The 16,058-nt window shown below is 39.3% G+C and overlaps 1 protein-coding gene across 1 annotated transcript in view; it reads left to right on the top strand.

The window, feature by feature from the left end:
* Nucleotides 1–8,546, top strand: part of ARL15 (ADP ribosylation factor like GTPase 15) — a 465,466-nt gene extending 456,920 nt beyond the window's left edge. Inside the window, exon 5 of the mRNA XM_042782392.1 lies at nucleotides 8,394–8,546. Within this exon, the coding sequence (XP_042638326.1) occupies nucleotides 8,394–8,546 (153 nt within the window). The remainder of the gene's footprint in view (nucleotides 1–8,393) is intronic.
* Nucleotides 8,547–16,058: the final 7,512 nt, after the last annotated feature.

Raw genomic sequence — 16,058 nt, 5'->3', positions numbered from 1 at the left:
CTTCTAGACTAGCCAATTAAACAAAAACAGGACTGCTTTCCAGATCCTAAGTCCTACCACCAAAGCAAATAAGGTCATTTTATTTGGCTACCATGGGACAGGCTTATTTCTCCTGTGCAGTGGAAGGCTGGGTTTTTATACAAGTATCGCCACAACATATAACATTCTGTGCACATCAGAGGTTACTGTCTGGGAAAGACTTGTAATAAGGGTGAGACGAAATCACAGGTCATAACCTGCAGGCTTTTGTCTGGTTTTTAATTATCCCAAGGTCAGACAGGCTACACAGAACTTGCGTTTCCTTAAGAAAGAAGCCATCTTATTAGAACTTTCACTTTTAGATTACACACATTGTTTTTGAAATCAATCACCCATTATAAATATGCACTCCCAAAGTGATATTGTACTTTTGGTACATAGCAAATTGTCCTTTTCTAGTCCTTATTAATACTCAGTGGAAAGTAAATAATATCCCTTCTGTGTTGCAGTATCTTTGGGACTGTGGCAAATTGATTTTAGTTGTATTATTTATTTCTGCCTGTAATGACATATTTAGTACCTTTCTAAGGATTTCAAAATCCTGCAAGCGGTACAATGAAGAGAGGAACAGCTGGTGTCCCTCTCTCTAGACCAACCTTTCTTTGAACAAGCTGCCAAGAATGCACTCTGAAGAATCTTATTGATGCCCTGCCACTTTATCTCCAGTCCCTGTCCTGGAGCCATAGTGTAGCCAAAGTTCTCTCTGACTTTGGTGAAGGTCACCAACTTCAGCCTGCCCCACGAGCTTCTGTATGAAGACAGAGATGCTGGCACGCTCCTTTGCCAACATACATACAAGACGTATCTGCTGACAAAAGTTTAACCACTGACTCTCTAGGAAGGAAAAAGAAAAGCCCTAGTCTGTTGCACTAGCTGATTAAAACCAAAAACACCAAACTCACTGCCATCGAGTAGGGTCCAACTCATAGTGACCCCTCCTTGGGTTTCTGAGGCAGTATCACTACAGAAGTAGATTACACAACCTTCCTTCCAAGGAGTGGCTGGTGGGTTTGATCCGCCAGCCTTCTGGTTGCCGTGCTGTAAATACTCCAAGGATGGCTGATGTCATGACTTGTACAATTGGCTGACATTGTACTTGGAGTTGGGAAGAGACTGTCCACAATCAGCTGTAGCCAGTCCCAGTGGCAGCAGGCTCCAGGGCACCATGTGAGGCACTTCAATACAAATGTCGCCCCCTCCCATGTGACACATTAATACGATTGGTACATCTGCACTAGTGACTAACTTAAGGACTGAGAGTGTAGATGAGGAAAGTTCTGCCCCCTTGTAACAGCCATGAAAATACCCTACAAAATTCCAGTCTATTCAGGCTCTCAACATCCTCTGAATGCGAGCCTTGGGATGCATTTATCATCCAGATCACACTTTTACCAGAGAATTTGCCTCAGTGAACCCACCTCAAGAACCATTTTCATATAATTCATTGGAAAAAAAGACAAAAACCTTTGCTTTTCAATACGTTTGGTGTATTTACAATTACAAGAAAACAGCAGTGGTGCCCTGAGTCGGTAGGGCAGTTAACTGAGTTGTGTTCTCTCACATTAGCTTCTAGCTTGCCCTTCTACCTACCAAGTCCCCTGACTGCATTACTTTTTCCTGTTTTTTGTATTTTCTTTGATATCCTCACCAGTGGTCATTACCTTCTGCATTGGCAGATGACCTGTTACTATTGGTTTAAAGGAGATAAAACTGTCAGTCCAGACTCTATCATGAGACCCAATTCCTTCTCCAGAGGTGAGGAAAAATGTGCCAGTATTTCTACAGTTTCTTTTAACAACTTTCTATAAACCCATTGCCGTTTTTATAGATACTTTTAATTCCAGTTGAGGTACATGATTAAAGACTGTTTGAAATAATCATATCCCTCTTTATTTGAATCATCTGAATCCAATTGAAGTATAGTCAGAGTGCCATATATGAATGTAAAAGCTTTAGGAAACTGTACGGTATTAAACAATTTTTTACGGTCACTAATATGCTTACCTGCTAACCAAAGATTGGTAGCTCAAGCCCACCACAGGAGCCTTGGAACAAAGCACTGAGGATCTACTTCAGAAAAAATAAATAAATAAATAAATAATAATAATAAACCAAACTCACTGCCCTCGAGTTGATTCAACTCATAGGGACCCCTCCTTGAGTTTCCAAGGCAGTATCACTATGGAAGTAGTTGCCCAACTTTCCTTCCAAGGACTGGCTGGTGGGTCAGAAAAATCAGCCAGAGAAAACCCTACAGAGCACGGTTCTACCCTGACACACATGGGCTTGCTGTGGAAGTTGTGGGTGAAGCCAAGGGCGGGGGGCTTTATGTAATCTCAGAATGTTACAAGACAAATGATGAGGACAGTCGTCTCAGCAGGCTGTTGGTGTTTTGATTTTGGTTTTGCTCTGCTGTGATCAATGGGACCCACGTTGCCAAACGGAATGTGGGCACAGACTCTGATTAGAACCCACTCACACCACCCTTCACCTGCTCACCAGTCTCAGCTAAAGAAAGTTAGGTGAATGAATGACTCTGTGGGAAGCCAGCATTCAGGATGAAAATTTCCAAAGCTCCTTATACTGATCCTGACTCCACCACAACCAGCCCCCAAGCCTTGATGGGGATCAGTTATAATCTGCTAGTTTTTCACGGAAGGAGCTGCATGCTGTGTGTGGATGAGGACCCCCATGGGAGAATGGGGGCAAAGTAAATATCCACCTTCCATCGCTGCTAGTCAATGTGTAGAAAAATAAGCTAATAGCCTCAGAAAGGGCCAAGAGTCACCTGCATCTCACATGGACTAGAGTGGCAGTTCTTTGGGGGCAGAGGAAGGGGGGGATTGGATCCCAGGGGACACCACCCTTAGGTGGTGGTTTGGAGATTGCAGTGGGGAGGGGCACGTGGGACTTACAACAATGACTGGTTGGCGCTAATGGCATTTAGTGTGCAAGAATCAGAGGTGACAGATATTCTATGATCCATGACAGAGCCCCACACAGTGAAGAATTGTCACATGTCCTAACTCCTTTTTATAATGTCCTGCCATGCACTTATATGGATCACAACTGTGTTTGTAAATATGCATATTTGGAAGATAACTATTTTAAAATAAAAATACTACGTAGATCCCTTCTGGGTTATCTGTACCCTTTTAAGCCTCCCATAGTGCTCAAAGGAAAATTAGGCCAGTTCTGGGCACACATTTCTTACATGATTTAATAACAAAAATAGGAAAAATAAGCAGTTTTACATTATAAATAAAATGAGATTTGCAGGCTTTCAAAAAGGAAAGACGTATCGTTGCAGTTTAGAGTCAATTTACATGACTTCTAGAAATTTAATCACCACAGAATTGTAGGAACTGAAAATAACTTTTGAACTGATGTGAGGGTGAGACTGGAAATCTATGAGTGTCATTGCACCCATATCAGCGATCCTGTAACTAGGAAGGGATTATTTTCATTATTTCTCTACTCAAGGTAACATTAAGGACATCTCCTAACAGTGAGTGGGTCTACCTCTGCTATGTAATCTCACAGGTCTAACAGCTGCTACGAACAGTAGTTGCAATGAGATGGTTCTGATCTTTCTCTGTTGTATTAGGATGTTACATTCAATGCAATGTGTAAATAATAGAATGCAGAAACACAAATCACTCACAGTTGCATGAGTGAAGGACTCATGACATAGCTAAAATAGATTGGCTACTTATGGTGGCTTTGTTTTCCTATCTCTAGGGTGGACACATGGCTACTAGCAAATGCCCACTCTCTGTGGCATTCCTGAAAATAGCTAAATGACCACAAGTTGCCAGGCAGCTGTATTCTGATGTCATTGCCCCAAGTGCCATTTCCAGAAGCCAGTGTGAAACAGTCACCATCTCCTTATTTTAGCTTTTTCCAATTAACCATGACAGTTAAGCAGCTGATAAAGTAGTCAAAAGACTTAGGTTCATTTTCTCTTAATTTTTTTTTTTTTTTTTTTTTTAATTTTTGTCTTGATAAGAGAATGAGCTTTGGGAAAAAAAAAAAAAAAAAGCCCAACATAAAAAAGTATCTTTGTATCACAGGTAGGTTTTGTTTTGTTTTTTGTTTTTTTTCTTAAACTTAGTATCAGATGTAAGCAGTTGCTTTATGTTGGTCAAATTTAACAGAATTCTTTAAAGTTATATGTTACCATATAGATGTTGTTGTCGTTGTTGTTGTTACGTGCCGTCAGTCAAGTCAGACCTGACTCATAGCGACCCTTCCTTGGGTTGCTGAAGCAGTATCACTACGGAAGTAGATTGCCCAACCTTCCTTCCAAGGAGTGGCTGGTGGGTTTGAACCGCCAGCCTTCTGGTTGGCAGTCAAGTGCCTTAGGCACTATGCTACCATAGATAGCAGGACACAATAGCCATGGTAGAAGTTAAAATACGATTCTGAATAAATTGTATTATAATACAGGTGAGGTAAAATTTAAAGTTCAGGTTAATATAAGAAAACAAAATGAAATTTTATTAAAAATTAAAAGTTGGAGTCAGAGTACATTAAGTCTCCATCTTCCCCTCCCTTGCCTGTAGTCTTTGTTTGTAGAAACAGGAAACCCTGAGTAATGAGAAGCTATGTTCTGAAGACAGATACAGCCACTCATTGTACTCGGATATCACTGTAATGCCAAAACTTGTTTCAAAATTGATATTATAAATATCGAGTGGCGTGGAATCATTTGGATTCCGGTAGGGTAGATATGGCAGGGTTGGATGCTCACTTAGGTTACAGATCTGAAAATCTCAAGTTACCCAGCCATATTTGTCAGCTTAACACCATCAGTTCCTTTATCTGTGACCACCCTGAAATTGCAGCTTCCATTTCCTTCTCATGCTTAATATTCAGCGGGAGCAACTATGGAAACATAGCTACCATCAGACATCTTTATTATCTTCCAAGTGTGCCTGCATGATAGACTATATTTTCAGTTGCCTAGAAACCAGTATTTAATGGGTAGCTGAACCTCCCTGTTTTTTGTGTCTGGTCAGTATTGCAAAATATCACAAATTACCTATGTTTTGTGCTTATCCAAATCTAATACTGCTTTCAAATTAGCTGCAAATACGCTACTAAGATCAGCTCAGTGTCATTTTTTTAAATGGGCCATTTGGAGGAAGTATTGTTAGTGAGATAACCTTACTGTTTTCATGTTCTTCTTTATTTTAATATTATTTCATTACTTGCCACTGGCCCTCTTCCCGGTTTAAGCAGTACTTAAAATGGTCTCCTTTTGGATTTGGGGATATGAATGTTTCCTTCTTGTGCCAGACTTTGGATGCCACATGCTGTCCCTGTTGGGATGGGAGGCATTGTTGATCAAATACTGTATTAAAGCATGGGGTTCCCCATTTCTGCACACTTATTGGTGCCAGCTGAAACCTCAGTTTGTAGAAGAAGCAAGGAGACTACTAACATCTCTGATTGTCAACTTATTGCAGCAGCAACTCCTACTTCTTGCTGTAGACTAAACATTGTTCCCCACCTGCCGCTCCTGCCTACTCTTCTCTCCCCCTGCTGGCCAGCATCTTTCCTTATTCTGTTGACTGGCAGCTCCTTTTTGGGCAGAGCAGGGCTGGCCCACTGCTCCTGGTCCTTGTACAAGCAATTTCAGGTTCTCTGAATCTAAATTGTTTGGAGTGCCCTACAGAACAGAAACCAAAGAAATGGGGTTTATATTTTTTCCGTAAGTCAGAATCCTCTTAACAACATCATTTGTTAAAATACCTTGAGCAAAAGCTGTTCTAAAGGTGAGTCCTCATTTTCTGATCTGTACATAAGATTTTCACTACATTTCAGAATCAAAATCAATGAGGGTCTCAGTTCTCACAGGCTACTGATTTTGTTTTGTTGAATTAGTGTTTATTTTGAAATTGCAGACATCCACAGGAGAACTCTCTGGACATAATTGAATTTTAAAATGTTAGCGTATTTGTGGTTCTTAAATTAGCTTAGAAACTTAGTATTTGCTACATATATCTTCTTGTTCACATGAAAATAAAATATGGAAACGCCTAAAAGCCATTTTAGATGGTGTATCTCTAATGTTAACAATATCTGGTGCTTATAATGATAAATGCAAAATAAAACCACATTTGGGAATGGCATGTGGCTCAGACACTTGTTTTTTCTGGATTGAGTATTGACTCAGGTAAGACCTTGGAATTTTTCCATGGCACATGGGATTTAAGGCAATGTGTTGACCAAGAATGTCTTTGAGCAATGCTTCTTCTGATGTTGCTACTGACTATTTATTTTATGTTATGTAAAACCTTGCTGGGCTATAAATACAATGTTCTATTCTTGTGAGAAGTAGTGTGTGAAGTGAAGCATTTTCATGAACTTAGTATTTTATCTGCCCTTTGGAAAAGGTCACCGATACTTCTGGAAGTCATAACAATTTGATATATATTAGCAGTCAAGTGTTGATAATACTAGCCAATACATCGAATGACCTGTAATTTGTCATTAATCAAACATGTTTTTGTTTTTGTTTTTAAGAAAAAAAGACTTTTTTTAGGCTTGCAGAAAAAATGGAGCAGAAAGTAAAGAATTCTCCTGTTACTACCCTCCCAAGTTTCCCCTCCTATTAACATTTTTAATTAGCATAGTACATTTGTTACAATTGATGAATCAATATTGGCACATTACTATTAACTGAAATCTACAGTTTACATTGGGGTTCACTCTTCTGCAAACAGATTGTTAAGGTAGCAAATACTCCACCACACATACCAGTTGTAAGGTTTTGATCTTTTTTTCCCTCCCTAAAATTTCAGGACTGGAAGGAGAAAAGAAGCTAGGAAGATTTGTATATGTATGTATATTTAGAGAAGTTTCTATGTGTATATTCACACATATACTTAGCTTCTACTCTCTTTCCCAGGTCTCAGAAGTAGATACTAGAAATTTAAGGGAGGAAGAAAAAAATGTTTAAGTGAGATTTTTGGTTGTGTTATTATCATGTGCTTGATGGTCAAAATAGTTGAGTCTCTTTGTATGTTTTGTAAGAATTTCCAGGTATACAGTAGAGCTCACAAGGGACAAGGTTGTAGTCACTTCTTGACTATAGCCAGCTACTCGAAGGGAGCGAGTAGTTGGACCTGTGGGCTCGGGACCATGGTCACAAGGGACATCAAGCTCAATTGGCATAAAATACTACACAAAAACATTGTTTCACATCCTACTTTGGTGAGTAGCGACTGGGATCTTAAAAGCTTGCAAGCAGCCATCTAGATGCAATGATGGGTCTCTCCTCATCCAGAGCAAAGGAAAATTAAGAAAACCAAAGACACATGGAAACAATTAGTCCAAGGAACCGGTAGACCATGCGATCCTCAGCCTATATAACTATGAGACCAGAAGAACTAGATGGTGCCCGGCTACCACTGTCAACCACTTGGAGGGGGATCTATGTAAGAGATCCTGGATAGAGCAGGAGAACAATATGGAATAAAACTCAAAACCATGAAAAATTTTTTAAAAATCACCAGATTTGCTGGTCTGCAAGAGCCTGGTGGAACCCCTGAGACTATGACCCCTTAGCTGCCTGTCAGGTCTGGAATTAACCCACTGCTGTGGCTTCCAGCCAAACAAAAGACAGGCATATGAGCTGAACATTACACTAGGTAGATACACTCCTTGGAGAGATCGATCATGGGAGAATAGAAGGGCTGTATATGCACAGTGAGACACCTCGGGGGCCAGGAGTACAGAGGAAGGAAGAACACAGGGAAGAGTAGCTATGGGGAGGAAGTGGGAGGGGAGCTGTTGCATTGTGGGAAACTGCAGACAATGTCATGAGACAAAGTGCTTGTGAACTGCTATATGGAAAATGAATTTTCTCTGTAAACTTTCACCCAAATCACAATTAAAAAAAAAAAAAGTTGAGTCTTGAGCAATTGAAAGCATACATACTGTTGGTGTTACTAACTCAGCAGGATAATGTATCAAAAGCTGTTCTGCTAGAGGTATCTTGATGGAATTGAATCTTTCTGGTTTCTACAGTGTGCTTTGCCCTGTTCCGTAAGTGCATGTAATTGTTTCTTAGCATGCATCAGACCTCCCATGCTGTTAAGTGTATGAGTAGAATGGTGCTTGCTAGTGGGTCATTCACCCCTAAAGAAAACACTCCTAGGTCACAACATGTAACCCACATTATAACAACAGCTGTGCATAAGATTCTAGAAAGTCTTAGGCCTCGTGGTTCATATAAATTCTCCATGAAATCCTCCACTTCATCACTCTCAAAATTTTGGTATGAGAATAGTTCTGATATAATTAATAACATATTTATCTTTTTTTTTTTTTTTCATTTCCTGAAGGTCAAAAAATATTTTGAACTTGAACCACTTGCACGTGGAAAACGCTGGATTCTGCAGCCCTGCTCTCTGGACGACATGGACACACTGAAAGACAGCTTCTCTCAGCTGATAAATTTGTTAGAAGAAAAAGACCACGAAGCTGTCAGAATGTGAAATCTGGCAAAGAAAACGGGTTCCCAAAAGGCCTTGAGCCTATCGTGTTAGTTTCTCATTTTTAATTTTATTTTGGTATCAAGACTCTAATGGCTTCATTTTCTATTTTTCTCTAGTTAACGCAGACTCTCATCTCTCTATTAAAGTGAATATTCTGTAAATCAGGTGAATTATCATCGGCATTACCATCAAGTACACACTACTGAGAGAGAATTTATTCTCTGTTTACCACTAATTATCTTCACCGCATGTCTTTTCCTTCTGTTGTTCTAAGCATCTCTTATATACTCTGTGCTAAAATGGATGGAATCCATGGCTCACGGAAATCAAATCCCTTATGAAGGACTCCAAAAGACTCACAAGACCTTGACTAATTGTCCCTGGGCTCGGGGGTGGGGCGTCCTGTGACTGGAGCGTCCCAAAGTATGTGTATCCTCCTCAAGATCTCTTAGGGGGGTGTTATTTTATTTTAGCTTTTAGTTTTTTGTATCCTCACCTTATAGACTATGAGACAGAAATGAGCAGCAAAGAATTCTTATCAGGAAAGAATATCCTATCCTAATAGGATTCACTTTGAAGAATTTAGTGACAAGACATAATGTTCCCTTATTGTGTCTGAAGAGTCTCATTCCCCTTTTAACAGCAAAGACATTGCTTTTGTTTTTTGAGAAGGGTTAGAGGAAATATAGGCACAACATGTGCACCACTGATTAGTGTTTGATCAAGGCCTCAAGTAGTTTGTAATGGAAAGATTACCCTGCCTAAAGTCAGGCTGCAATATAATATAGGTACCTTTTGCTAAAAATCCTGTGTTTGATTGAAACAGAGAAAATAATTTTAAAATCATGGGAAAAAAAATTTGAAATAGCCAAACTAAGTATACTTTAAACTGGAATAGGGCTTGAACTGGCATGGATTGTGACAAAGACGTCAAAGACAGAATATCCTCTGTATATTTATTCATTAAGTGCTAATGTAGTTTAATGGAGTCTGTGAGTGCCTCCATCTAGCAATTAAAGGTCTATCAGTATTTCTATTACAAACCTCTATTTTCAGGGGTTTCAATGTACCCTTAAAAATGAGCTAGGGGACTGCAATGAATAAATAATTTTAGGGCCCAGATTCAGTGTTTGGAGCTAATATTTTTTCATTTAATTTAAATGATAAAATTACATAGAGATAAATGTACAGTTTTACTAAGAGTTGAGGCCTTGACATTTTCTAAATCAGGAATAAGCCATGAATATTGAAGTTCATGGATAAAATACTCTTCGGCATATCTTGTGGATGTTTAACCACATGAAACATTAAGTAGCCAAATGATATACAACTGCTCCAGACACCTGAGCAATAAAAACATGTTTGTAATTTTTAGGTAGCAGAGACTGATGCTCAAATACTGCATTACAGGGTGAGGTAATCCCTTGTAATTCTACAGAAGATTTGTGGCAGACCCGTAATGTCCTTCCAGTATAGTTTTTGTGGTTTAATCTCATAGGTGGGTTTTAATGAAATCTTACCTTTGAAATACTGAACCCTTCTTTAAGCTTTTTAAAAAGTGGAATGGATCAAAAAGATCCATAGTGATTCACATACAAGTTTGTCTACAGTGTCCTTGAATATTTTTAATACTGTGTAACCCGTGAGCAGCACAAAAGTTTTATTCCAGTGACCAGTTACCCGACCCCTGCTTTTATTTTCTCCTGTAGTGTTCATCATCTATGAAAAATCAGTGATTACTAGGCATTGCTTCGCCTGCAAGTTCATTAAATGTAGAATCTTGTCTTTTTAAGATACCGTGGCTGAGTACTCCAAGCCATCTGTTAAATGACTTCCCGTTGTCTGTGTGTGTGTGTGTTCATGTGTGCGCCAGGGATGGGCTTCTTCTCAGACCCACGACTGTCTGCAGTGTCTCAGCCGTCAGAATGAAAACATTATCAATCAGTACCCAACAACAGCTGTTTTTGACAAGTTTCTGTCTGACGCCTAATGCTTTACAACTGTCAGTGAGGCTCCTTCTTTGTCTAGCAGTTCGAAGCTCACCGGCTTGCTGCTTCCTCGCCACATCCTGTGCTTGTAATTCTAGAATTTACCACGTTTGGGAAATCCACGGTGGGGAGGGAGGCCTGGATGGGTGTGTGGGTGGGGATGTGTGTGTGTCATATTCCTGTTTTTGCATAAAGTGCCACAGGTGTCTTAGCTTGCATATTCAAATATTATATAGGAAAAACTGTCTGTTATGTATTTCTTAACTTAGCTTCTTGTTATATTTATGGAAGTTACCAGTTTTTGTACCTTCTTAGCTAAAGCAATTGCCTTTTTGTAATGGCAATTAATTTATATGACAAAACTTTGTATCTACTGTAGTTTACAGTATTGGTTGCTAATTAACTGCCATATTGCCCTCTCTTTCTATTAAAAAAAATACACCTACTCCTCACTTACCGACTATGTCATCATCCAACATTTCATACTTAAGACAACAGTAAAAAAAAGTCTACTATCAAACTATTTTCCACATTAACAGGTATGTCTGGCAGTAACAAATGCTGAGGTGGAAGGTAAGAATAATGCTGACTATGATAGTTAAAATTATGTGTCAGCTTGACTGTGCCATGATTCTCAGTGGTTTGGCAGTTCTGTAATGATGTAATTTGGCAATTATGTACAGGCAGTCCCCAGGTATGAAGTCTGACTTACAGACAACACTTACTTGCCCTTTAATGTTACAGAAACTCGTTCTTACTTTCAAAGGATTAAATCAACTCTTACTCAAAACAAATTCTTCATCACAATCACTTTCCCTTGCTGCACATTCAGTTTTTAAATCACTAAAATGGCTTCTAGCCTTTTTTTGCACTAACCCACTTGCCATCACGTCAATTCTGACTCATAGCAACCCTATAAGACAAGGTAGAACTGCCCCATGGGGTTTCCAAGGCCGTAAGTCTTTACAGAAGCAGACTGCCACATATTTCTCCCACAGAGTGACTGATGGGTTCAAATCAACCTTTCAGTTAGCACCCAAGCACTTTAACCACTGTGCCACCAGCACTCCCTCTTGGACTAACATAAGGCTCAATAAGAACTGTATTCACCTGTTCCAAATTACCTACAAATTCTTAAAGACATAGTGAGGAAAGGATGTCTTTCATACCTTGGGGACTGCCAGTAATTTGGCAGTTATATAATGATATAATTTAGCAATTATGTAATGATATAATTTGGCAGTTTTGTAATGATGTAGTCATCCTCCATTTTGTGATCTGCTATGGTCATCTTTTGTTTTCCCATCATGCTGATTTTTGACCTGGTCTTTGGAACCTAACCATGTCAGTAAGTGAGGACTGGGTGTACTGTATCTGTACTTAGAGATTAACACACTCATGTGGACAATTGCCTGGCAAGAAGAACTCATATTGTCCGTGATTTATATATGATTTCCACTATCTTCAAATGAAAATAAACGCTGAGTAGAATTGATGTTCTCAGAGTGACTCATTTCAGCATTAGCATTTAGGAGTCCCAGATTTCTGTTTATATCTATGTTGCCTATTTAAGTCTTCAAAATAAGTTCTGCTGCTCTTAGGTCAAAACAAGTGATTAATTTGCATTTCCTTTGAAGCCATAGTGAAAACCTTAGGAAGAAAAAAAAAAAAAAGTGTCTTTTCTAGTTGGTTTGTCTTTAGCTTGCAGTCAACTTTCATTGGAGCCATTCCTTCAGAATGTGCAGAGTCAGATGTTAATGTAAAGTGACATCCTTCAAAGCATCACTTCATATTTGCTGTAAAAACAACTTTCTAAGAGTGAGAGAGTTTGGTGCAATGAGTTACTTCCTTTAATGGTGATGCCCTTAGGAAATAAGTAAATATATTTTACTGACTCAAGAGGAAATACTATGTATTTAAAGGTCTAGCCTTAAGGATGGCAATACTCTAGAAAAGTAAAAAGAAAAAAAAAGTGAGAAGAAAACTAACATGATAGGTGGATGGAAAAAGAGAGAGAAAAAGAAAAAAAAATGCCTAATGGAAGATGAAAAATTCAAACCCCAGCCTATGTTTGGTCCCAAATGCATGGTTATCCTTACACTTATTGTATGACTACATACAGAGCTTGCAACACCTCCTTCTAAAACTGGGATCCAACCTGCTTTCTACCCTGGTTCCCAAGGCTTGCTATCCTATACAAGTAAATGTGGACAGAATTGTAAGATTATGAAGTAAATGTGGTTTTCTTCATGTTCAGATTGCATATTCAGGCTTGAATGGAAATCTAATAATTGTGCCTAGCTTCATCCTCTTGATAATTTTAGAGTACATTGTCATTAACCTTCTGACCTAATGGCACAAACAGAAAGGAAAAGTTATGTGTGTGGGGGAAGGAAGTGGGAGTTACCCTTTGGGATCCCTCATTCTCACTGCATTTGGAAAGGGAGGATCTGTCTCTGTTTGCAGAAACTTTAGGAGAATATAGATTCCTCCCTGGTCCTCCCCCTCAGCCTGGGTTCACTAGATCTGAAGTTCATACTGTGAAATACATTACCACATCAGGCTGGGAATTCCTGGCTCCAGAGGATCCACAACTTGTGAGCACCCCTGAGTCAGCATGATTAAATGATTTGCATCTCAGGGTTGAATGTTTTCAAACTGAGATGCATGAAGTGACAGATGAGAACAAGTTTTGGCACCCTACCCCACCCCCATTGTACTAATTTAGGAACATGAAAAGGATCCCTTGTAATACAAGCCTCAGATGGAATATCAATTTCCCTTCTCCTCTCCCATTCTCTTTGAATTAAAACCTTAAATGAAAACCTGTCCTACCTACTGTTTCGTTGGACCTGGAAATTCAGATTCACCATTCTGATGACTCATGTGTTTGGGACAACTGCTTCATACTGTGACCTTCTGTGACACCAGTGCAGAGTTGAAAGGGACAAAGAAAAGTGTCTCCAAAGTCCTCTGTTCCTTACAAAACATCAGATCTTCTCTATCCTCTCTCCTTGCATTCCATCTCTGTTCTGTTTAGAAAGGCCACCTACAGTGTTCTCAGTCTTAGCTTGCTCCCTCCCTTTCATGCTCGGCTCAAGCCTTGGAATGGAAACCAGAATGTTTATGGGCCACTGTATATGAATAATCACTTTTTACAAGCAAATAGTAAGGGGCCTATGGTTTTCAAAGCAACTTCACTTACCACTCATACCTTGTGAAGTCACTGGTTAAGTACCATCAGACTCTGTTTGAAGGATAAGGAAAGGAACTCCTAGATTTAATGCCTTGCTGGGCTCAGTCAGGTTTATAACCTAGTCTAACTCTTGGGCCCCCAGTGCTATAGCTAAGCATTTTCATAACAATGGACCAAATTGGACACAGCCATCAAATTACAGTTGTAGAAAGATGCTCTTCAAACTACCAAGGAGTGGTGAGTTGATTCCTTCCTTCCTTCGTTCCCTCCCTCCTTTCTTTTTCAAAAACTTCCCCTTTTTCTAATGCTCTCAGAATACACAGATACTTCAGCATGGGGTTTTCTAGTAGCAAGTAACATTCCAACCACAGGAGGTGAGTTGGCAGTGCTGTCTCCAGAGAGGAAAGGCTGGTTCAAGCCCATAGGTACAGAGAGCACACACACACAAGAAAATAAGCCTTGAATAAGTGTTAGTTTCCTTGTCTCCCTCATTATCCTGTTTCCTCTGGGATTTTTTGGGGGGAGGGGCAGGAGGTGGGGAGTAGAACTGGTCATTTCAAAAAGCCTAAGATCATTTATGTCACAGGCAAATCCTTCCTGAAAGTGTGAAATCTAACCTAGAATGCCACAGCCGTCCCTGACAAGTGATTCATTGAGACAAAGGCTAGAACTCCAGCATCAAACAGATGTCAGACAAAACACCAAATGCCTATAAATGATTGCTTTGCAAGCAGTGGAATGAGTGGAAGACCTGGCCTAATGAGGCCTCCATGTCTGGGCAAGCTTACAGAAGACATAGGTTGGGGAAGGGGGGCCAGTGGATTTGCACTGTTTTAAAATGGAGTCTGTGAAGAAGGCTGTTGCTGGAGAGAGAAGGGTAACCATGGTTCTTACCTGAGTGGCTCATGTGGAGAGGAATGATTTCTGGCTGGTTTGTGTATAGTGTATATAAAGGACAATCAGAAAAACACCTCAAGGGCACCCTGAAGGCCAGACTGGTATGATATGATATTAAATCATTGTACATATAAATATCAGAGTAAATTAAAAATGAGAAGATTTTGTTGGAATGGAAACTGCTCACCAAAAATTTGAGACAGGAATGCAAACAGTAATTCTGGCTGTCACTGTCTATAATCTGGAGCAAGTCAGGCTTGACTCTGGACCTTCTCCAGTTGTTTTACAACTTTCTAGGCATGAGGTGTATCAACTCAATACTTTTATTAAACATCTTTGGCAGGAATTTTCAGACGACAGCCTGTCAAGACTCAACTTACCATATTCCTTTTTACAAGTTTTATCTCTCAATTGGACCCACCTCTTGGTTTTAATAGCTTTTAGATTTTTAATCTATTCACACATTCAACAAGTTTAATGTTTTGTAAAATTTTGCAGAACGGATACACAAACAAGATTCAATTCAATGACATTGGTTACATTCTTCCAGTTGTGTTATCATTCTCAACACCCATTCTCAACACCCATTACCTTAACTCACTGCCCCCTAGCTTCCCACCCAACCTTTTAAGTTGCTGTTGTCTATTGGATCTCACATAGATAATTCTTTAAAAGAGCACAATGCTCAAAGTAGATGTACTTTACTGAAAAAGAGCAGCTATTTTTTGGTTCAAAGAAGACTTCAGGGATAGTTTCAGATTTAAAGTTTAAAGATTACCTCAGGTCAATAATTGTTGTGATTCATCCACCAGCATTGGTGCCAAAAAGTCTGTATTCCTTTGAAACTTTAAAATTCTGTGGTACATTTTTCCCCCTTGTGATCAGGCCTCTTCTATAGAAAATATATTCAATACATTTTTGTTGAACACATATTATGTACCAGGTATAACTGTTTAGATGCTAGGCATGTAATAATAAACATGACACACTTAGTCCTTACCTTTGTGAGACTTAGTTACTGTAACATTGATTGAGTTGGATTATTTCTGTCACCTCAGAGAATTTTTAAATTTAGGGACTTTTTGTTATATTAAAGTTGCAATTTGAGTACCTAGATCTTTTTAGATATTTTGTTTGTTTGTTTGTTTGTTTCTGTGTTCAGACCTCCTAATTTAGAAAGCAGGAGCTCTGGTGGCGCAGTGCCTAAGGCACTTGACAGCTAACCAGAAGGTTAGCGGCAAACTCACCAGACACTCCTCTGAGGAAAGATTGGGTGACCTACAAGGAGGGGTCTTTATGAGTCTGGGATGACTCAACAGCACATAACAACAACAAAAACAATTTAGAAAGCTTACACATACTAATGGCATAGATAAAGAAATTGAAGATTTTTACTGACTTCTGCAGTCAGAAATTGATCAAACATGAAAT

The sequence above is a fragment of the Orycteropus afer genome, unplaced genomic scaffold (assembly GCF_000298275.1).
Source record: "Orycteropus afer afer isolate SDZICR_OR568_19922 unplaced genomic scaffold, OryAfe1.0 scaffold00296, whole genome shotgun sequence".
Classification (NCBI taxonomy): domain Eukaryota; kingdom Metazoa; phylum Chordata; class Mammalia; order Tubulidentata; family Orycteropodidae; genus Orycteropus; species Orycteropus afer.
Note: the sequence above shows the minus strand (reverse complement) of the source record. Positions and strands in the feature narration are given on the sequence as shown.